Source organism: Nerophis ophidion, linkage group LG11, assembly GCF_033978795.1.
Source record: "Nerophis ophidion isolate RoL-2023_Sa linkage group LG11, RoL_Noph_v1.0, whole genome shotgun sequence".
Taxonomy (NCBI): domain Eukaryota; kingdom Metazoa; phylum Chordata; class Actinopteri; order Syngnathiformes; family Syngnathidae; genus Nerophis; species Nerophis ophidion.
In genome coordinates this window covers 9,161,814-9,187,118 of record NC_084621.1, presented here as the reverse complement: position 1 = coordinate 9,187,118, position 25,305 = coordinate 9,161,814, and the positions used below count along the sequence as shown (strand labels likewise).

Here is a 25,305-nt window from a genome sequence, read left to right as displayed (position 1 = left end):
AGTTAGAATAATACATAATGTTGGATGTAGAGAACATTCAAACCCTTTGTTCATGGAATCAAAACTATTGAAATTCCACAACGTAGTGAATTTGCAAACAGCTAAAATGTATACCCGGAGCAAACTATAATCTGTTACCAAAGAATATACAACAATTATTATCAACACTTAGAGAAGAATGTAATTTACAATATTTGTACGTAAGTACAACACTTAAGACCTTCAGTATATCAGTATGTGGAATTAAATTATGTAATGGATGAAGCAAATAAATCAAACAATGTACCGTACTAATGTAATCCACTTCAAGAAACTCTTCAAACTTAGTGTTTAAAAACTACAAAGAAGAACCCTGATAAACATTCTGAATTTATTTCATTCATTCATTCATTCATTCATTCATTTTCAAGATAATTTTAGTCATCTCACCATGTGAACTATAACTTACTTCAATAATTATTTATTTTTAATGTTGTTAGTTACGGAGTATATTGTGAATAAATTGAGAACAGGAAGTGAACAAAAGTTTTAGCAACTGCTATGTAAAGGAAAAGGTGTAGGATTAAAACAACTCTGCTTCTTCCTACTCCTCTTCGAACATGTTGAACTTAGGAACTGGAAATTGTGATGTATCATGTTGTATGCATGCATGTTCCAAATAAACACTAACTCAACTCAACATTATTTATGACATCACCCCGTTATTGTCCTCATGGAGAGCCACCTAATGTCTTGACTATGTTGGTAATGTTGCTAAGTTTAGATTTGTAGTCTTTTTTTGTATGACTTGACGTAACACTTTCTTTTAAACAAACCAATTCCAGTGGGCAGTGTTTATTTTATTAGACCACAGCACAGAGCTCCACTTTGACTGCCACACGCTTTGTCATTTTGTGATTATTTTACATTCCGCTGCCACTATTTTTGTGTTAAATTGTTCGTATTTTACTCCCCAGTCAAAGGACATAGCAACGGTGTGTAATTGTCTTGTTGGAGTGTGTGAGCACGGCCATTGTTGCGTGTTTCCTGTTGTTCAAGTTGGCCTTGTGTGTGCACATCTGGGACAGGGGTCACTGCTTTCTGTCTGCTCTTCCTCTTGCCCATGCAACACTCAAACTTAGCTATTTTTAAAGATCCCCCCCTGTCTCACACACAATTACCGTACTATAGTTGTAGCGGTTGCAGAGAATCAGCTGCCTGGAAAGCCTGACAACAAAAAGCATCAGTGTTTCTACACAGAACTGAAATCTAACTGTGGCCTGTATGGAGGGAAGTAATGGTAAATGGTATAATGATAAACCGCGGTAAAATTCCAGACCGTTAGTTATACCGTTCAAATTTTTTAATTATCGAAAATCGTCATTTATTAATGCATTTTAGGCAACACTGCTTACTTCCTGGAAACGGAGTAACATCAGCACTGGCACACATGCACTAGCGTCATTTGACTTGGAAAACACAACGACACAGACTTTGCTAATTTCCCCTCGGAGTAAACCGAGCCGAACGCTTAGTTTAATTTCATTTCTGTGGCGTTTTGGCGTGCGTTTAAGAGCGCCCTGCTGTATTTGGATAGCGAGAGGCGTGGACAATATTTGAGACAGGCTCATTTGTTTCACACTAAAAGTATACAGCGGTAGGAGAAAACTATTTGATGTTGCTTTCATTTACAAAACACAATGTCCGTCAACCCACGCATTCACGGGGAGAACATGCAAACTCCACACAGAAAGATCCCGAGCCTGGATTTGAACCCAAAGACATGCACCTGGGGATAGGTTGATTGGCAACACTAAATTGGCCCTAGTGTGTGAATGTGAGTGTGAATGTTGTCTGTCTGTGTTGGCCCTGTGATGAGGTGGCGACTTATCCAGGGTGTACCCCGCCTTCCGCCGGATTGTAGCTGAGATAGGCGCCAGCGCCCCCCGCGACCCCAAAAGGGAATAAGCGGTAGGAAAATGGATGGATGGGTGGATGGATGGATGGATACATTAGTACATGTCAATGTACATAACTTACAAATACTTCTATCAAAATGTAAAAATGGAGATAGAGGCATCATGTAATCGTAAAAAAAGATGACACAATATTTTTAATGAACAAAAAGACAAATATTTGTCTTTAAATATATGGATAACATATATCTCTAGCCTTTTTATTAGACATTACAAATTACATGATGGCGTCATGTTCACACCTCACCTAAACTCTGTGTTACCTAAACATAATCAATAATCCTGAATTTAATATTGATAAAATAATCTTAATTATTTTTTGCAGCCCTATATGTAAGACTAAATCTCATACATAAACATATATATATGGACAAAATGTGTAGTTACGTCTTATTTAGACGTAGACTTCCTTTTTATTGTCATTCAAATTTGAACTTTACAGCACAGATAAGAATGAAATTTCATTACATAAGTGAAGTGAATTTTTGAAGTGAATTATATTTATATAGCGCTTTTCTCTAGTGACTCAAAGCGCTTTACATAGTGAAACCCAATATCTAAGTTACATTTAAACCAGTGTGGGTGGCACTGGGAGCAGGTGGGTAAAGTGTCTTGCCCAAGGACACAACGGCAGTGACTAGGATGGCGGAAGCGGGAATCGAACCTGCAACCCTGAAGTTGCTGGCAAGGCCGCTCTACCAACCGAGCTAAACCGGCTCATGGTAGTGCAGGATAAAAAAAAGCAATAAGGTGCAAATATAATTAAATAACTGAATATTTTTAAATAAATAAAATGGCCATTAGGTGCCACCTTGCAAAATTCTTACATCCATCCATCCATTTTCTACCATGCATTTGTTTTTGTTGATCTTTTATGTGTATAAATTGCTATCTTGCACAACTTTTTACATTTGTTTAATATATTTATGGTATTGTGTGTGTGTGTGTGTGTGTGTGTGTGTATATGTGTATATATATATATATATATATATATATATATATACATACATATACTGAATAGGTGTACCTTTATAAATCAATCAGTCAATTAATCTTTAAGATTGATGATTATCAAAATAGTCATTAGTTGCAACCCAATATACAGTAAACCTTGTTGCCTGAAAAATAGACAAACGCTGTTTCCAACCTTCTGTGCACCTGCTCCCTGCAGACATCACCTGTACCCATTATGGCAAAATGCTAATTTAGCCACTACTCACATAACTATCCAGTCACCACAGACTTCATTCCAGCAATCAAAGATAAAGGCTTGATCGTAAATAAACCCACGTTTCCACTACTTGATGCTGTGCTCATTTGTATCGATGGCTTTTTAACGTTAGTGGACATGCTGTAATGAAATAACAGAACATCCTGCGGTGGCGGTGATGTAAGTTACTTTACATGATTGACATTTTGTTATGCAACGTGCTCAGCTGCAATCTGCACATACAAGTTCCCATTTTTCTTAAGGGGGAACATTATCACAATTTCAAAAGGGTTAAAAACAATAAAAATTAGTTCCCAGTGGCTTGTTGTATTTTTTGATGTTTTTTTCAAAATTTTACCGGTCTCGGAATATCCCTAAATAAAGCTTTATAGTGCCTTATTTTCGCTATCTTCAAAACCACTAGCCATTTCCCTGTGACGTCATACAGTGCTGCCAATGTAAACAAACAATGGGAATACCACAGCAAGATATAGCGACATTAGCTCAGATTCAGACTCGGATTTCAGCGACTTAAGCGATTCAACAGATTACGCATGTATTGAAACAGATGGTTGGAGTATGAAAATATTGAAGAAGAAACTGAAGCTATTGAGCAAATAGCTATTGACGCTATTCATAGCCATAGCATGGCCGAATAGCTACGTTAGCATCGCCGGTAAAATGTGCGGACCAAACAATCAGGACTTTCGCATCTTTTGACACTGAAGCAACTTAAATCCGTCGATTGGTAAGTGTTTTTTCCGCATTAAATGTGGGTGGGAGGAAACGTAATATAGTTGCAAATGAATCTACAGGTTATCCATACATCTCTGTGCCATGTCTGCTTTAGCACCGCCGGTAAATAGCATGTTAGCATCGATTAACGTAGCATGTTGGCATCGATTAGCTGGCAGTCAACATCAACAAAACTCACCTTTGTGATTTCGTTGACTATCGTTGCAAATGCATCTGCAGGTTATCCATACATTTCTGTGCCATGTCTGCCTTAGCATCGCCGGTCAAATGTGGAGAAACTCCAGCACATTCAATGGGAGTCTGGCAGCAGACCCTTTGGCATCTTCGGGCCAGTGGTGCAACTTGAATCCCTCCCTGTTAGTGTTGTTACACCCTCCGACAACACACCGACGAGGCATGATGTCTCCAAGGTTCCAAAAAATAGTCGAAAAAACGGAAAATAACAGAGCTGAGACCCAATGTTTACAATGTGTTGAAAATGAAAATGGCCGCTGTGTTACCTCGGCAACGTCACATTCTGACGTCATCGCCTCCAGAGCGATAAACAGAAAGGCGTTTAATTCGCCAAAATTCACCCATTTAGAGTTTGGAAATCGGTAAAAAAAATATATGGTCTTTTTTCTGCACCATCAAGGTATATATTGACGCTTGCATAGGTCTGCTGATAATGTTCCCCTTTAAATAAGCAGGAAAAGAGAACACAAAATTTGAAATCCATCCATCCATCATCTTCCGCTTATCCGAGGTCGGGTCGCGGGGGCAACAGCCTAAGCAGGGAAATGTTTTTGTTTAATGTTAGACACAGTTAGACCATAAATGAGTGTACCCGTTAACTATAACCTTATTACACCATACCAACATCAAATGTGTTTCGTGCTACAATTTGAAAAAAATAAAAATATCAGAAATTTAAAAAAAAAAATTTTTTTTCTGATTGGGGCTCATTTGAATTTCCTAGGTAAATTTCCTAAAATTGCTACCTGTAGATCCCGCAAACCTGTCAACGTTACTCTTCTCCACAGAACTGGGAGTATTTCCACTTGGGTTTGTTCCGTGCATGCACGTGCCTCCTCAAGTGGGTGAAGGTTCACTCCGTCAGCCGAGTTTTAAATCGTGATCTCAACTGTTATATTTGTCCACACTTGGCCCAAGTAGATTTTTGTGTTCTGCTTCACAAACACAACACTTGTTCCCTATGGGAATTTTTGTTTTCATATAGTTGCAGTGTGGGCCGTGGGTGATGTTCTTCCAAAGGAATGTGTGTGTTTACCGCCACCTGTTAGGCACTGTAGAACTGCGAGTGGTACTAAAATGATTTGTTGTTTAATTTAAAGGCCTACTGAAATGAGTTTTTCTTATTTAAACAGGGATAGCAGGTCCATTGTATGCGTCATACTTGATCATTTCGCGATATTGCCATACTGAAATAATTTAGTAGAGAACATCGACGATAAAGTTTGCAACTTTTGGTCGCTAATAAAAAACCCTTGCCTGTACCGGAAGTACCAGACGATGTGCGCGTGACGTCACGGGTTGTGGAGCTCCTCACATCTGAACATTGTTTATAATCATAGCCACCAGCAGCGAGATTGATTCGAACCAAGAAAGCGTTGTTTTCCCATTAATTTGAGCGAGGATGATCTATTATATGGGACGGCGTGGCGTAGTGGGAGAGTGGCCGTGCGCAACCCGAGCGTCCCTGGTTCAATTCCCACCTAGTACCAACCTCGTCACATCCGTTGCGTCCTGAGCAAGACACTTCACACTTGCTCCTGATGGGTGCTGGTTGGCGCCTTGCATGGCAGCTCCCTCCATCAGTGTGTGAATGTGTGTGTGAATGGGTAAATGTGGAAGTAGTGTCAAAGCGCTTTGAGTACCTTGAAGGTAGAAAAGCGCTATACAAGTACAACCCATTTATCATTTATTTATTTATATTCGTAGATGAGAAAAGTGAGAGTGAAGGACTAGGGGGAAAAAACAACAACAAAAAAAAACTTGACGGCAAAGCGATTCAGATGTTATTAGACAAATTTACTACCATTATTCTGGAAAATTCCTTATCTGCTTATTGTGTTACTAGTGTTTTAGCGTTTTAGTAAAAATCGTAGGGGTGTGGCCACGGGTGTGGTGACCGCCAGTGTCTCTGAGGGAAGCCACGTTTCTCGACGAGGCGAAGCGAAGGCAGCTGTTGGGGCCGGGCTGAGATTTTTTTTTTTTACCCGTCCTCCACGGTGGAAGCATCCTAAATTCGGGGGCGGCCGGTCAAAGGAGGCAAGAGAGTCCGTAGCTGCCTCTTTGACAGGTGCACGAGGAATGACGCAAGCTCTCTGCTCATGTCTATAGTAAGAGCCCACTTATTAGCACCATTTTCTCACCGAAACCTGCCTACGGACATGTGGTTGGGAACCATGTTCGGTTGACTGCTCTGTTCCATAGTAAATCTTCACCGTCATCTTTCGGGAATGTAAACAAGGAAACATCGGCTGTGTTTGTGTTGCTAAAGGCGGCCGCAATACACCGCTTCCCACCTACATCTTTCTTCTTTGACGTCTCCATTATCACTTGAACAAATTGCAAAAGATTCAGCAACACAGATGTCCTGAATACAATGTAATTATGCGATTAAAGCAGACGACTTATAGCTGGGATCGGTTGCTGGGACAAAATGTCCGCTACAATCCGTGACGTCATGCGCAAGCGTCATCATACCGCGACGTTTTCAACAGGATACTAAGCGCGAAATTTAAAATTGCAATTTAGCAAACTACTAAGGCCGTATTGGCATGTGTTGTAATGTTAAAATTTTAATCATTGATATATAATATCAGACTGCGTGGTCGGTAGTAGTGGGTTTCAGTAGGCCTTTAAAGGACTGCCTCTTATTACATTATGTTGTATTAATGGCAACGTCGAAAGCCGTGTCTACAGAGAGCATTGCCAACTCGGTTTCAGACTAAATACATTTTTGCCCCACTGTGTGTCGAACCGACAACCGTAATTAGTCAAGTGTGGGGCAAAAGCGTTGCTACAAAAAGTAGCATTACTGCTAATATGTAGCATCATTTGAAAAGTCACCTGCTAGAGAATGAAGAGTGCTTACTACGCATATCAACATCTCCATTCGGTGCCACACCAACAAAATGCACAGGCAACCATCCCCAAATCAACACCGTATGAAAAAAATTGTGAACAACATGGAGATAACGTCCGCAGTAACCTACCACATAGCGATTTGATTTCTTATTATGCAGCTAATTTTTATTTGACAGTTATTGAAATATATTTTGTGACATCATGCAAAAAAGTGCACTTTATTTGTTTTAAACAATTGTAGTGGCGTTCTGTACAAAAATTGCACTTTAATTTAGTGTTGTTTTCATATGTCACCTTACTGACATCATGCACAAAAGTGCACTCATAACTTGTTTTAAAATGTCTCTGACAATCTTGCTTGTTCTGTTTTGAAATGACATGAATGTTTTTGCAACAGCTTAATAACTGTTGAATAAATACACTTTTGGTCAATTGACTTAGTTGTGATTTCCCTCTCTGCATGAAAGTTTAAAATGGGCTTATATTAATGCAGTCTGAAGAAGAATGTTTTAATGTAGACACATAGAATCATCATACTGCTGTGATTATATGTATCAAGTGTTAATCCAAGGCTAAGGCAAAATACGGAGATATATATCGTGTATCGTGACATGGCCTAAATATATTGAGATATTAAAAAAAGGCCATATCGCCATAACACCCGATTAAGTTGAAAAATTTAATCGGGTGTTACCATTTAGTGGTCAACTGTATGGAATATGTACTGTACTGTGCAATCTACTAATAAAAGTTTCAATCAGTCAATCACTAAACGTCTCGCCTCGACTACTGTAACGTATTATTTCCGGGTCTCCCCATGTCTAGCATTAAAAGATTACAGTTGGTACAAAATGCGGCTGCTAGACTTTTGACAAGAACAAGAAAGTTTGATCACATTACGCCTATACTGTATATACCTTTTATATACATATATACCTACATATATACCTATACTGGCTCACCTGCACTGGCTTCCTGTGCACTTAAGATGTGACTTTTAAGGTTTTACTACTTACGTATAAAATACTACACGGTCTAGCTCCATCCTATATTGCCGATTGTATTGTACCATATGTCCCGGCAAGAAATCTGCCTTCAAAAGACTCTGGCTTATTAGTGATTCCCAAAGCCCAAAAAAAGTCTGCGGGCTATAGAGCGTTTTCCGTTCGGGCTCCAGTACTCTGGAATGCCATCCCGGTAACAGTTCGAGATGCCACCTCAGTAGAAGCATTTAAGTCTCACCTTAAAACTCATTTGTATACTCTAGCCTTTAAATAGACTCCCTTTTTAGACCAGTTGATCTGCAGTTTCTTTTCTTTTTCTCCTATGTCCCACTCTCCCTTGTGGAGGGGGTCCGGTCCGATCCGGTGGCCATGTACTGCTTGCCTGTGTATCGGCTGGGGACATCTCTGCGCTGCTGATCCGCCTCCGCTTGGGATGGTTTCCTGCTGGCTCCGCTGTGAACGGGACTCTTGCTGCTGTGTTGGATCCGCTTTGGACTGGACTCTCGCGACTGTGTTGGATCCATTATGGATTGAACTTTCACAGTATCATGTTAGACCCGCTCGACATCCATTGCTTTCCTCCTCTCCAAGGTTCTCATAGTCATCATTGTCACCGACGTCCCACTGGGTGTGAGTTTTCCTTGTCCTAATGTGGGCCTACCGAGGATGTCGTAGTGGTTCGTGTTGTGGTTTGTGCAGCCCTTTGAGACACTAGTGATTTAGGGCTATATAAGTAAACATTGATTGATTGATTAATAAACACTGCATGAATATAGCGGCGGAGTGCATCAAAGACGGCCGCATATTTGCCTTAAAAAGATACTTTGTGGTCCCCAAAAAAAACATCTCTTATTGTACGTGTATGAGCTGGAGTATTTTTACAACAACTTATTATTTTGGTGTATTAAGTCAGAAAACTAACGCCAGAAGGACTCTTTTGCATGTGTTCGGCCAAAGCCGCACAAGTCCCAGGTCCCTGTGTTTTAGTTATCCATACTCTCTCTATGCACAGCTCTATACCTTCTTCCATCAAGTGGAAGAGTATTTAATCAATCAATCAATGAATGTTAACACATATAGCCCTAAATCACGAGCGTCTCAAAGGGCTGCACAAGCCACAATGACATCCTCGGCTTATTGCACCTGGGCGACCGGTACAATTGACATAGAGTGGATCTAGCATAGTATTGTGAGAGTCCAGTCCATAGTGGATCTAACATAATAGTGCTATAGCAGGCCTGGGCAATTATTTTACTTGGGGGCCCAGATTTAGATGTGGCCGGTATATCTATATTTTTTAGGAACACTACTACAAAACCTCACAATAATGATTGAAAGCTAAAAACGTTATGACAGACCGCCTTAAAAACGGAATGGAATTTGAAATGTTTTTTTATTGAATGAGACACCCAGAATGAACATGAACTAGGGATGCACCGATTAATCGGTAACCGAATATATTCAGCCGAATATGGCAAAAAAAGCCACATTCGGCCTTCTGTGGAATGAGTTAAAAGCAAGGCCGACGCAAAGACGCAATTTTTTGACGCGGTGACGCAATCAACCAACGTGCAGTGTTAAATTTAAATTGTTTTACACATAGTTAGTTTCCTTCTTTTTATTCTGAAGCTGAAGTACTGTTATTGACAAATCTGTTCTGGCCTGGGATATGTTGTGTACCTGTATAAGTGTATGAGGTTACAAGCACACACTTATTGAGATTTAGTGGGGCCTCTGCTTACATTATTAGCCTGTTGTGTAGGCTACCTGTATAAGTGTATGAGGTTACAAGCACACACTTAATTGAGATTTAGTGGGGCCTCTGTTTACATTATTAGCCTGTTGTGTAGGCTACCTGTATAAGTGTATGAGGTTACAAGCACACACTTAATTGAGATTTACTTGAGCCTTCTGTTTACATTATTAGCATATCTACTGTGGCTAAGCAGACTTTTGCCAAAAGGACAATAATTAATTTGTTGTGGGTTTATCCACTTTAATGCTCTTTATTTTTTGGGGGGAATGCATATTTTGTTTGAAGGCCTAATATAAATGAAAAACTGTGCTTTTTTTGAAAAGCAAAGGCTACTGGAATATTAAAAAATGTCAATATTCAATAAAATTTTACTTTATTTGAAAAACATGTCCAAAAATTTTATTCTAGGCTACTTATGCAAATTAAAAAAGTTGTGAAAAACTGCATTTATTATTCGGTATTTGGTACTTCGGCCAAGCACTCAAATTTTATTCGGTTTCGGCTTTAGCCACAAATTTTCATTGCGGTGCATCCCTAACATGAACATATAAAATGTGGGATTTACAATATTAACTATGAACGATAAAACATTGAATATTGACAACATATTTTACAATCAACAAAAACGCAACCAAAATGCAACAAATATAGTGAAAAAACCCCACCTACAATCTGAGATATCTCATAGTGACCATAGTAACTAATCAGATGGCCATAGTAACTAATTAGATGACCATAGTAACTAGTACATGATGCAGATTCCAAGCATTGAAAGACTTAGTATAGTTCAAGACTTCCGATCTTTAGAAAACGTCACTGCACATCATAATGGCAGCTACAGTTTCCATCTTTAACATCTAAAACAATTATTTGTGAATGTCCAGCGGGCCAAATTGAAAAGGTCAATGGGCCGCATGCAGCCCCCGGGCCTTAATTTCCCTAGATCTGTGCTATAGTGTAATAATTTAATCGTTTTGCTTATCGGTGTACAACCTCTCTGGCCTAGATCAATGATAAGGAGTCACTGTTTTTCGTAAGTAACTGCTAATTTTGGGACCAATTAAGTGAAATCAGATCATTTCCTGTGGTTAGTAATCACCGCTCTGAATGGCCTTTTAATGACATTGCGATGTGATAGCTAAAGTGCGTTTTGTTTTGTGGAGAAGGATGACAGAATAGAGAACAGAGGGCACAATGTGAGGGAAAACAAACCGAATGTTTTTATGGCCTGGTACCTCCCCCACCCAAGACAATGTCCTCTGCCAATTCGGTTTAATGTCAAAGGGAGTCACACTCAGCAAACGACCAATGGCGAGTTAGTCAGAGACCTTTCGTCATGGCAGCTTTTAAAAGCAGCACAGGACACAGAGTTAAGAGGACGGATGAGCAAAACACATTTGGAATTTTCTGCCAAATAGACTGACTCACTCACACACAGAAGTGAGGACAAACTTGGAAAGCCTACCCTCTTGTTTTGTCTCTTCCCTTTGGGCCATCCCTTCCTTATCAGTCCCTTGCTCCTTCTCATTCACTCATTCTCTGCTTCTTCTTCTTCTTCACGCTCGCAAGAGAGGATACAGACAAGGAAAGAAGCTTGAATCCGGATGCTGGTAAACAGTTTGTTTTTGCACTTCTAATGTCCCGCTTTTTACTTCAGTATGCCATGCTAAACAGCTACACTTATACGACCATTAATGTTAATTTATGGATACGCAGTTCTAGGTTGACCGCTAATGGTAGAAGCTTTTAGTAGCTACAACCAACTTTCGGTTCACTTTAGAGCCCATACAACAAAGACTACATTATTATGCACTACATTAGTCTGATTTCTCAAATTGTTTGTTTTTTTGTATTTTCACATCTACGTGTGAAGTCCCAGTGTCCATGCACAATACGCAAAGCGACTATTGGTCATAAGTAGTGTGCCTCCCGTACAATTGGAGGCCCTTTTTACGTTTTAGTGCGGAGAAATGTATTGCTTGTCCGTTTGAGCCATGACGTCACACCAAAACTAGACATCTTTGCAGCTCCTCGCAAATCGCGAGTCAACAGCCCAGTTGTTGTTGTACTGGATTTACGCTGTAATACTTGCACAGGTTAGAAATATGTTTTCTCTAAGCAGAAAGCATCAATAAATGATCGTAGATTGCGCTATGAACATGACATTACTACCAAGAAGGTCTTGAAATGGCTAGAAGTGGGCCCGAAGCAAAGACTGGTGGGAGAGAGTTGTTTTGAAGGAATTTTCTGCTGGATTGATTGATTGTTTAAAACTTTTATTAGGAGATTGCACAGTACAGTACATATTCTGTACAGTTGACCACTAAATGGTAACACCCGAATAAGTTTTTCAAGTTGTTTAAGTTGGGTCAACCTCAATCAATTTATGGTAAACAGCCCAGTTCTTGTTGTACTGGATGTACGCTGTAATATTTGCACAGGTTAGAAATATTGCTTCTCTAAGCAGAAAGCATCAATAAATGATCATAGATTGCGCTATGAACATGACAGTACTACCAAGAAGGTCTTGAAATGGCTAGAAGTGGGCCCGAAGCAAAGACTGGTGGGAGAAAGTTGTTTTGAAGGAATTTTCGGCTGGATTAATTGATTAATTAAAACTTTTATTAGTAGATTGCACAGTACAGTACATATTCCGTACAGTTGACCACTAAATGGTAACACCCGAATAAGTTTTTCAAGTTGTTTAAGTCGGGTCAACCTCAATCAATTTATGGTAAACAGCCCAGTTCTTGTTGTACTGGATGTACGCTGCAATATTTGCACGGTTTAGAAATATAGCTTCTCTAAGCAGAGAGCATCAAAAAATGATCGTAGATTGCGCTATGAACATGACATAACTACCAAGAAGGTCTTAAAATGGCTAGAAGTGGGCCCGAAGCAAAGACTGGTGGGAGAAAGTTGTTTTGAAGGAATTTTCGGCTGGATTAATTGATTAATTAAAACTTTAATTTGTAGATTGCACAGTACAGTACATATTCTGTACACTTGACCACTAAATGGTAACACCTGAATAATTTTTTCAAGTTGTTTAAGTTGGGTCCACGTCAATCAATTCATGATAAACAGCCCAGTTCTTGTTGTACTGGATGTACGCTGTAATATTTGCATAGGTTAGAAATATTGCTTCTCTAAGCAGAGAGCATCAATAAATGATCTTAGATTGCGCTATGAACATGACCGTACTACCTAGAAGGTCTTGAAATGGCTAGAAGTGGGCCCGAAGCAAAGACTGGTGGGAGAAAGTTGTTTTGAAGGAATTTTCGGCTGTATTAATTGATTAATTAAAACTTTTATTAGTAGATTGCACAGTACAGTACATATTCCGTACAGTTGACCACTAAATGGTAACACCCGAATAAGTTTTTCAAGTTGTTTAAGTCGGGTCAACCTCAATCAATTTATGGTAAACAGCCCAGTTCTTGTTGTACTGGATGTACGCTGCAATATTTGCACGGTTTAGAAATATTGCTTCTCTAAGCAGAGAGCATCAAAAAATGATCGTAGATTGCGCTATGAACATGACAGTACTACCAAGAAGGTCTTAAAATGGCTAGAAGTGGGCCCGAAGCAAAGACTGGTGGGAGAAAGTCGTATTGAAGGAATTTTCGGCTGGATTAATTGATTAATTAAAACTTTTATTTGTAGATTGCACAGTACAGTACATATTCTGTACAGTTGACCACTAAATGGTAACACCTGAATAATTTTTTCAACTTGTTTAAGCTGGGGTCCACGTCAATCAATTCATGGTAAACAGCCCAGTTCTTGTTGTACTGGATGTACGCTGTAATATTTCACAGGTTAGAAATATTGCTTCTCTAAGCAGAGAGCATCAATAAATGATCTTAGATTGCGTTATGAACATGACAGTACTACCAAGAAGGTCTTGAAATGGCTAGAAGTGGGTCCGAAGCAAAGACTGGTGGGAGAGAGTTGTTTTGAAGGAATTTTCGGACAGAGAATGGAGGGAAACATTTCGAATGTCGCAAAGTTAATTGAATAAGCTCTCAATGGAAGGATTTTTGAGTCCAGGGGAAAAAACTATTTGTGCCCTGATATCGCTTCAGATGAGGGTTTTTAACTTTCCAAAAGCCAAACAAGATCAGTTTAAGGTCCTTTCATGGATCACCACCCATTGAGCCAAGCTATCTTTGAGAAATCGGACTAATTATATGCATGAAAACATAATCACTGTCATATGTATTATTTGTATACAGAATTGGTTCAAACGCTTTGGTTAAATTTCTTAGCTAGACTAGAGGCGAAAAAAGAAACAATTACAGACCAATTATAGATACGGAATTAGTTTTTTGTTACGTGAGTCACATATGTTGCTATAACAAGGTTAATATTAGCATACTGTATGCTTAGCTAAAACATGAAAAACATCTACAACTTACCTGTTTTCTCTAGTTGGAAGTGGAATTACTGTAGGCTGAAATGTGAAAATTTTTACTGACAAAGACAATGCATGATATAGCTGTTCTTTTTTCTGGTTTGTAAGGTAAACATAATTGAAGAGGTGTGCTGCCTCTTGTCGCACGCCGTGGTTGAAAGATAGTAATAGGTCTGCAGGAATGGAATATTTTAGTAATCGAGTATTCTACCTAAAACGTATTCAATTGAGTAGTTGAATAAAACATTTCTGTTTGGTGAAAGAGCAATCATAAATATACTAAACACAACTAGACATTTCACTTCTTAATGAACGACCAATTGTTTTTATTTAAAAATTACAAAAACTAAATAATATATTACAGTATGTTAATGGTGATTGTAATGAAGACTTCCTGTGCTTGAGGAGGTCTACATCCGGGCTCGTTCGCATGACAAATTCTTCGCCTTTTGTGAATGCTTGTATGTGATTTATGAATAAATGCACGTTGCAAGACACACTCCCCTGTAATGTGTTTTCTCTAGTTGGAAGTGGAATTCTTCTGTGCTGGAATGTAAACATTTTTACTGTCACAGATGACAGCGCATAATATTAGGGATGCACCGAAATGAAAATTTGTAGCCGACGCCGAATAAAATTTAAACGCTTGGCCGAAGGCCGAATACCGAATAATGAATGCAGTTTTTCACAATTTTTTTAATATTGCATAAATAGCCTAGAATAAATATTTAGACATGTTTTTCAAATAAAGTATTTTTTTATTGAATATTGACATTTTTTTAATATTCCAGTAGTCTTTGCCTTTCAAAAAAAGCACAATTTTTCATTTATATTAGGCCTTCAAACAAAACATGCATTCCAAAAAAAAATAAAGTGCATTAAAGAGGATAAACCCACAACAAATGAATTATTGTCCTTTTGGCAAAAGTCTGCTTAGCCACAGTAGATATGCTAATAATGTAAACAGAGGCCCCACTAAATCTCAATAAGTGTGTGCTTGTAACCTCATACACTTATACAGGTACACAACATATCCCAACGTCACTGCACGTTGGTTGATTGCGTCACCGCGTCAAAAAATTGCGTCACACGCCACTATTCGGCCTTGTTTTTAACTCATTCCACCGAAGGTCGAATGTGGTTTTTTTTGCCATATTCGGTTACCGATTAATCGGTGCATCCCTACATAATATAGCTGTTCTTATTTTAGTATGTGAGGTAAACAATAATTGAAGAGGTGTGCTGCCTTTTTCGCGTGCCGTAGTTTAACAATAATAATAATGGATATTTTAGTAATCACTTAAAAAAAAATTGTATTCAATTAATTGAGTAATTGACCACTAAATGGTAACACCTGAATAAGTTTTTCAAGTTGTTTAAGTTGGGTCAACCTCAATCAATTTATGGTAAACAGCCCAGTCCTTGTTGTACTGGATGTACGCTGCAATATTTGCACAGTTTAGAAATATTGCTTCTCTAAGCAGAGAGCATCAAAAAATGATCGTAGATTGCGCTATGAACATGACAGTACTGCCAAGAAGGGAGCAGAAAGCTGTTTGGCTAAGGAGCAATCATAAATAAATGGGAAAACAAGACATTTTTCTTAATAATTATTGATGCTTTGTCTTTCGTGACCGCTTGTATTTGATCACCGAATAACTGCACGATGCAAGACACACGCCCGTCTTCCACTTCTGATGCCTACCTGTACTCGTTCAATAAAATTAACAGGTCGCTAAATTGGAAGCACTGATCTCTTTTGCTACATCTGTGTTGAAGCCGGTTTGTATGAGTTACCATGAATTGATTAACGTGGACCCCGACTTAAACATGTTGAAAAACTTATTCGGGTGTTACCATTTAGTGGTCAATTTTACGGAATATGTACTGTACTCTGCAATCTACTATAAAAGTCTCAATCAATCAAAAGATGTGTTGTAAAAGCATCGTTATGATACATTCCACCACACTTCAATTATAATTTGTATCATTTTTGAACCGGAAGTGGCATATACACATTTGTGGCGGAACAAATTTATTTTGTTTACACACAACTATTTGGGAAACGCTGCATTTGCTTCCTCTTTCGTCTGTGTGGGTGACATAATAGCGTTGTACCACATTAACAGTAGTCATGTTTTTAGCTTTTACCAATAAATGAACGATTCTTTACGGCCAAGAAAATTACTTCATATTTTTTTGTAATCAAATTACTGGAATTACTCAAGGAATCGTTTCACCCCTAAATAATAATATGCCACTTTTTACAGTTTGGGCGCTCAGATAGTTTAATAGTGGACATATATACATGCCAGGCTCTGTTTGATTGTTGAAAGGAGTCAGACTTTCTTATTGCTAAAGTAGAGCTGGGCGACATGGCCTTTTTTTAATGTCTCTATTTTTTAGGGCATATCACGATACACGTTATATATCTCCATGTTTTGCCTGAGCCTTGAATTAACACTTGATAAATATAATCACATCATTATGATGATCATTTGTGTCTACAGTAAAACTTTCTTGTTCATACTGCATTAATATATGCTCATTTTAAACTTTGATGCAGAGAGGAAAATCACAACAAAGTCACTTGACCAAAACTGTATTTATTAAACAGTTATTAAGCAGTGGCACAAACATTCATGTAATTTCAAAACAGAAAGTGCAAGATTGTCAGCGACATTTTAAAACAAGCTATAAGTGCACTTTAGTGCATGATGTCAGTAAGATGACACATCAAAACAAGACTAAATTAAACTGCACTTTTGTGCATGATGTCACACAAGATATTTCAATAACTGTCAAATAAAGATGAGCTGCATAATAAGAAATCAAATCGCTATGTGGTAGGTTACTGTGGACGTTATCTCCTTATGTTGTTGACTATTTTTTTCATACAGTGTTGATGTGGAAATGGTTGCCTCTGCATTTTGTTGGTGTGGCACCGAATGGAGATGTTGAAATGCGTAGTAAGCACTCTTCATTCTCTAGCAGGTGACTTTTCAAATGATGCCACATAGTAGCAGTAATGCTACTCTTTGTAGCAACGCTTTTGCCCCACACTTGACAAATTGTGGTTGTCTGTTAGACATATTCCCACTTGAAGCCAAACCACTGCCAGACGATGGACCCCCTGCGGTTTTTCTTGGGAATTAATTCTTCTTTGATTTGTTACCAGATTCGCACCTCGTATTAACACTCGCACCACAGCTGACGTTACCCATGCTGCTACCTCTCTGCTGCGTGAGGGCGTATACGTATGTGACGTATGTAAGAAGGTGCGCTTGTTGTCTGTGGGAAGGAGAGACAACAAAGAGCGAGAAAAGTCTGCAGTGTATTGCCAAAAGCAACTGTGTGAGAATGTATACTCGAATATCACGATATAGTCATTTTCTATATCGCACAGAGGTAAACCCGCGATGTATCGAGTATATCGATACATCACCCAGCCCTATGCAAAGTTCATGTGACAGGACCACACTGGATTAAGTCAAATACAACATCTATACAAGCAGCAGTAATTAATATATTTAAATAAATCGTAATGAAACTCAATGTAACAGTGTTGCGTCACAAAAATACTCAAATGTAAAAAGTATGTTGCATTAAAGCTACTCTGAAGAGTACAATTTATTCTAAAAAGTTATTCAAGTATATGTAGCACATTACTACCCACTACTTACCGTATTTTTCGGAGTATAAGTCGCACCTGCCGAAAATGCATAATAAAGAAGGAAAAAAAACATATAAAAGACGCACTGTGGGTATAAGTCGCATTTTTGGGGGAAATTTATTGATAAAACCCAACACCAAGAAAAGACATTTGAAAGGCAGTTTAAAATAAATAAAGAATAGTGAACAACAGGCTGAATAAGTGTACGTTATATGAGGCATAAATAACCAATTGAGAAGGTGCCTGCTATGTTAACGTGACATATTATGGTAAGAGTCATTCAAATAACTATAAAATATAGAACATGCTATACGTTTGCCAAACAATCTGTCACTCCTAATTGCTAATTGCTCTCTTACGTGAATGAGCTAAATAATATTGTCAGGTTCAAACACTGTTGACATCTATTAAACAAGACAAAAAGGCAAAGAATCAAACAGAGACAGAGTTAAATTTGGACTCAGATCTGAGGAGAGACATGGCCTCTGTACACCTTGCACAGTTCCTGCTCCAAGTTCTGGCGAAAAGGTTTTCGTCTCCTCTTTTATTTAGGTATTCAATGTTTACGCAACAACACATGTCAAAACAGGAATGGGGAGCATACACACAGCCACTGTTTTCGGTCACATTGAAGACAAAAGAAGACAATGCCTCGGGTCCGGGCTCGTCCTGGTCTCAGCAAAATAGGAATGGGGAGTATATAGACAGTCATTGTTATCGGTCACATTGAAGACAAAAGAAAGATGATGCTTCGGGCTTGGGCTCGTCCTGGTTTCAGCTTCGGCAAAACAGGAATGGGGAGTATATAAACAGTCATTGTTTTCGGTCACATTGAAGACAAAAGAAGGACGATGCCTCGGGCCCGAGCTCCTCCTGGTCTCGGCTTGGGCAGGTCTTTGAGGACAAAAGAAAACCCCTCTCGTCGTCTTCCAATGTACACAGCGGAATACCCCAAGACCTTGCTTGGTTGAAGGAAGACAGGTCTCAACTACTCAATTAAATAAAAGAGATCTGAAAGTTTTTTGATAATTCACACACAATTTACACAATTTTCCAACAAATATTATTTGATATTTTACGGTAATGTGTTAATAATTTCACACGAGTCGCTCCTGACGGCCAAACTATGAAAAAAACTGCCACTTATAGTCCAAAAAATACGGTACCCACAACCCCTCCAATGAGTATTCCCAACTAAAAGCAAATTGAAGATGCTCAATAAATAAGGCAAAGTTTGTGGGAAGTCATGGGATAGGTGTAAATGTCAGCGTATGCGTATTCCCACCGCAGTAAGTCAAGCCCCAGTCTCCTCCGTTAAGCATTGCAGGATTACTATTGGAGTGATCGACTTAACTGCGTGTCTCTGAGACAAATCAAGCAAGCCAAAAAACCACTTGCTCATGTCTCGTACCCCGCGGCCAGTGGGGTGCCGAATGCCTCCGACTACAATCGGAACATTCACCGTGGGCTTGACGTCATCTTCATAAATGCACAGACAACTTTCTGTTGATTATGGATAATAATAACTGTTAAGCTGATTATGAGGCATGTTAATTATCTAATTAAACATAGTTAATCAATGAATGTTTTCCATGAGGGAAGAAGTAAGTGCAGTTACATTTTTGTGTGCCATCTGATGCATGAGTTAGGGCAGGGGTAGGGAACCTATGGCTTTAGAGCCAGATGGGGCTCTTTTGATGACTGCATCTGGATCTCGGATAAATCTGAGCTGACATTGCTTAACACGATAAGTAATGAATAATTCCACTTGTAATCACAGTGTTAAAAATAACGTTCAAAATATAAAACATTCTCATGCTTTTTTATGTTCAAGAAGTTGGGGTTTTTCAGACCACCAGGGTTACAATATTGTTTTATTTTATTTTTCTCTCAGTTGCTTTCCAGCAATTGTCTTTTTCTCTTTCGTCCTCACTCACGCTCTGGCTCCAGCCCCAACCCTGTCTCTCCTCCTGGCTGCTGCTTATAACAGAGCGACAGGTGATTAGATAAAAAGGCCCAGGTGGGCCGTCTACGCACCTGTCGCTGATTTCGAGGCCGGTCCTGGCAACATCCTGCTTTGCTGCAGGCCACGCCCCCTCCACAGTTAGCTTCAGAATAACAACGTTATTATAAAGAATAAGATACCAATTATACTCTGGAAATGTTGGTCTTACTTAAAAATGCACGCGTTTAGTTGTGTTCAGTGTTAAAAAAAATATTATATGGCTCCTAGGGAAATACATTTTAAAATATTTGGCTTCTTGGCTCTCTCAGCCAAAAAGGTTCCCGACCCCTGAGTTAGGGTTACAAAAAGCGAAAACCGATCCTGGACAGCTCGTCGCGTGATAATTAGGGATCAAAGCGATGCTGTGTGGCATATAGACAAAAAGACTATTGTGAAACACTCCCAGCTGTATATGTGTTTTATGTTTTATCCACATGCATCCCTTGGGACTCCAATGATTACTGTTTGTTTGGAGGTTTTTGTCCAAGAATAACTTTGTTGTTCCAAACCTCTGACCTCCTTTTTTCACTGTTTAACTCTGCTTGGACTAAATATTTTGTTGACATTGTTTATTGAGTTTTTGACATACACATCCACCAGCAATACAGACCAACACACATTAAATCACCCCCTCCCCCAATTAAAAAAAACAAAACAAAAATATCAGTTAACAATTGACATGCAGCCACAGACAACTGCATTCTTAAATGGCTCCAACGCGGTGCAGCAATACACAAAAGCAAACAAACGGCTCATCAGTTATCTACATTTCAATTACTTTTCAATCGGGCTTAAATTGGAACTCAGTCTCTTTTGCATATTTTAGGAAAGCACGCCATTACTGCATTTTTGGAGTATAAGTCGCTCCGGAGTATAAATCGCACCTGCCAAAAATGCATAATAAAGAAGGAAAAAAGCATGTATAAGTCGCATTTTTGGGGGTAAATTTATTTGATAAAACCCAACACCAAGAATAGACATTTGAAAAGTAATTTAAAATAAATAGTGAACAACAGGCTGAATAAGTGTACATTATATGAGGCATAAATAACCAACTAAGAAGGTGCCTGCTATGTTGACGTAACATATTATTGTCAGAGTCATTTAAATAACTATAACATGCAGAACATGCTATATGTTTACCAAACAATCCGTCACTCCTAATCGCTAAATCCCATGAAATCTTATACGTCTAGTCTCTTATATGAATATGCTAAATAATATTTGATATTTTACGGTAATGTGTCAATAATTTCACACATAAGTCGCTTCTGAGTATAAGTCGCACCCCTGGCCAAACTATGAAAAAAACTTTTACTTATAGTCCGAAAAATATGTTATTTTTGAAATTTCACAGAACAGCCTTTCAATGTCCGCCCAATTTTTCTCCAATTTTAGGAAATAAAGAATATCTGTAATCCAGCGGGTGTGGCAGGGAGGCGCTGTATCCTTTTAGTCTTTAGCACAATGACTCTTCAAGCCAACAAAGTAGTAAATGCTACCAAATTATTTTTGGATTTGCTGAGAGAAGATAACAGATGATTCAGTTCAATCGTATCGGCCATTACCAAAGTAATAAACATTTTAGTCCAATAACTGCACAGGGATAGGATAGGCAGAGCCAAAGTATATATAAAGTTAGCTCGAGACTGTTTACACCATAAATTGATTGATTGAAACTGTTATTAGTAGATTGCACAGTACAGTACATGTTTCGTACAATTGACCACTAAATGGTAACACCCGAATACATTTTTCAACTTGTTTAAGTCTGGGTCCACGTAAATCAATTCATGGTAAATCACGTAATACCGATATTCCGTCATACATCTTAGCTCTGTCCAGCTCTCCTCAAATAGGGTCACTCCTATATCACCCTCCCAAAGTGATTTAATTGAATTCAGAGACTAGGGGCGTAAATGAAAAATTTTATTGGAAATCTGTGTGTTTGATCCTTGTAAAGTCGGAAGTGGTGTCTAAAAACAAATGTAAAACTGGGTTATTCGGGAAGTTTGGCAACCTGGGGAAAGTATTACGAACAAAACTGCGGATCTGTAGATAGATGTTGATAGTGAACATTTATTACAAATGTGCGGAAAAGAAGCAAACATGTTGTCAAAGTATACATCAGGGTGGGAAAGCGTGGTCAGCAGTGATGGGTGAAAGACTAGAAATAGTCTGTAAACCAAAATAGGGCTTTAACTGGGCGGGTGGTCGTGGTATGCACTGGAACAAATAAGAAAAGCGCAGAAGTATATTCATTTTAATAGGGTTGGCACGAGCCATCCTTACTTAACATAAGTTAATCAAGGATCAGCAATCAATGTGGCACTGGATTCTGGACAGCAGTGGAACAAGGTTGGCTTTATAAAGTCCTGCAAACGTACAGTATGTGTGACCTGGAGGCCCAAGTATCGGAAACTTTGCGAGGCAATTTTAAAGGGAAAATTGTGCAGAGGATAGTTCTTAGAAGCAACATTTATTGGAAATATTTTAATTTTACCCAAGTTTAGTTTGTAACCAGACAAATGTCCAAAAGCTTGAAGGGTACTCAAGGCCCATAAAGAGCGGATTAGTACAACGCGCTATTGAAGGAGGCTCAATGGCAGAAGGAAAAAAATAATGAACTCGGAGGACAACTTTGCCCTGTACACCGATGGAGGTGAAAATATTTGGAATGAATAACAATTGTCCTGACCGAGGCCTCAGAAGTTGAATAAAGGAGCTTAATCCATGAAATAAAACTGTTACCAAAGATGAATCTCTCCAGTACATAAAATAGATAATTCCACTCCACTCGGTCAATTGCCTTTTTTGGATCCATAGATATCACTGCTTCCTCAACGTTAAAAGCAGGTACACTGTACGATATTTTGATAGGACGTCGGAAGATTTGAAAAAGACTGCCTCTTCCAAATGAACCCAGTTTGATACGCATTAACAATAGAAGGAAGAATAGTTTCCGGACGTAAAGCAAGCAATTCGAATAACAATTTGAAGTCCACATTTAACGGACTAACAGGACAATACATGGTGCGTGATGAGGGATTTTATCCTTTTTTCTAGAGGAGAGAAATTGAAGCTTGGTTACGCGTTTGCGGAAAGCGGTTGGATTTAAATTGTTGATTGTGCTTGTCCAATGATATGAGGACTAGTTATACTGAAATGTTTTTTAAAAAATTCGGGAGGATAATCTGGTCCTCGGGATTTACCGTTTTGTATTCATTCCGCAACAGTACTAGGTCTCTCTAATTCTACTGCAGCAGACTCATCAACCAAGGGGATGTCTAGATTGGCAAACAAGTTATGAAGCTCAGGAGTAGAACATTAAGAAGATAAGTCGAGAAATTCTTTAATGCATTAATAATCTCAAGAACACCAGTGTTTATACCTAAATCAGTTTGAATCTGCGGGATATGATGGGATACTGACGTCTGGCGTAGTTGATGGGTTAGTAGTCTGCTATCTTTATCGCCATGTTCAAAGAATTGGGATCTTTAGCAGAGCATTTGTTCATTACCATGGTCTGTCTTTAGACCTTCAAGCTCTGCCTGTAGAAAGAGCCTTTCCTTATAAACGTTTGGATTCAAGGAGATATAAAATATTTAATTTTCTTTTGTTTTTTTCTCATAATTTGTCTGTCTGTGTTGGCCATGTGATGAGTTGGCGACTTGTCCAGAGTGTACTCCGCCTTCCGCCCGAATGCAGCTGAGATAGGCTCCAGCGACCCTGAGGGGAATAAGCGGTGGAACTGGATGGATGGATGGATGGAATTTGTTCAGGAGATTGTCTCCCCCCCAATGTATGGTTTATGCAATTCCCAGAGTACAGAGGCCGACAACTCGGGAGTCTTGCTCAAGAGTACAAAGAAGTCTATTTGACGCGAGACTAAATCCACAAAGTCCCAATTTAAAAGTAATGGTGTGTTAAGACGCCACACCGCAAATGTAGTTAAGTTTCTAAACAGTACATCCATTGAAATTGGAGCATGATCAGAGATAAAAATTGTGTCATATTTGCATATACTGTAAGTATAGACCAGGGGTCAGCAACCCACAATGTTGAAAAAGCCATAATGGACCAAAAATACACACAAAGAAAATCTTTCTGGAGCCGCAAAAAATGAAAAGCCGTTTATAAGTGTTATAATGAAGGCAACACATGACATAAGTGTCTATATTAGCCTACTGTCAAAATGACTGTCGCAGCCTCACACTAATCTTCGTTGACAGAAATGTTGAAATATAATATTTATTCTACCCTTTTTTACAACATTGGAAAACATCAGTAAAACAGAGATAACCTTTAGATATTACTCGCTTAGAATGGCCAATGGTCCAAGTTCAGGAAAATGGCGGGCTGTCTTCTTCGAATGGATTTATAACAATCCATGCAAGCTGAAATGCAGCCAATATTACGTATAGAAATGTCATTATAAATGCTGATGTAAATTAGACAGAGGACATTAAATGAGCTCAAATATACATACAAGTGAGGCACAATGATGCAATATGTACATAAAGCTATCCTAAATTGCATGTTAGCATTGATTAGCTTGAAGTCGTGCACTGACCAAATATGCCTAATTAGCACTCCACACAAGTGGATAACATCAACAAAGCTCACATTTGTGCATTCACACACAGCATAAATAGTTTGGTGGACAAAATGAGACAAAGAAAGAGTGGCGTAAAACGAGAAAGTTGTACATGTAAACAAACTCCGGTGAGTTCAAGGACTGTCAAAATTAGTCTGACAAAACGGCACTCGCCAAATACCATCTATCCATCCATCCATTTACTACCGCTTGTCCCCTTCGGGGTGACAGGGGGTGCTGGAACTTATCTTAGCCACATTTGGCCGGAAGGCGGGCTACACTCTGGATAAGTCGCCACCTCATTGCTGGGCCAACACAGATAGACTGACACACTAGGGCCAATTTTAGTGTTGCCAATCAATCTATCCCCAGGTGTATATTTTTGGCGGTGGGAAGAAGTCAGAGGCACATGCACTTACCACTGTATCCACCGTGCTGCCCGCTCGCCAAATACTCTCATCAGAAAAGCATCTAGAGAAACCCTATTAAAACAAAAAATCTATTTTCCCCCCCCATCTTTTTCTATTTTGATACATTTTTGAAAAGCTCCAGGGAGCTACCAAGGAAGCGCTAAAGAGCTGCATGCTGCTCTAGAGCCGCAGGTTGCAGACCCCTAGTATAGATGAAAGTAATTTGTTATTAACTAAACGTAATCAATACTGTTGAAAGTGTGATGGACGTCAGAGAAGATTGAATATTGCCTTTTAGGGGGATTCAAAAAGCTCCAGACATCTGAGAATGTAAATTCCTCTATTAAAGTCTGGATTTCTTTGGCAGACATTGACAGTGGATAAGTTGTGGGTGATGAGCGGTTAAGCTGGGGATCAAGCAAACAGTTG

General features: G+C 38.9%; 1 protein-coding gene across 4 annotated transcripts in view; it reads left to right on the top strand.

The window, feature by feature from the left end:
- lipeb (lipase, hormone-sensitive b) overlaps positions 1-25,305 on the top strand; it is a 96,666-nt gene that overhangs the window by 8,043 nt on the left and 63,318 nt on the right. For 2 of the 4 annotated variants that reach the window (XM_061915048.1, XM_061915050.1), the window contains one exon: positions 11,344-11,384. The exons of the other annotated variants lie outside the window; for them this stretch is intronic. In XM_061915048.1, coding sequence (XP_061771032.1) covers positions 11,344-11,384 — 41 coding nt within the window. The remainder of the gene's footprint in view (positions 1-11,343; positions 11,385-25,305) is intronic. 4 annotated transcript variants of the gene reach the window in all.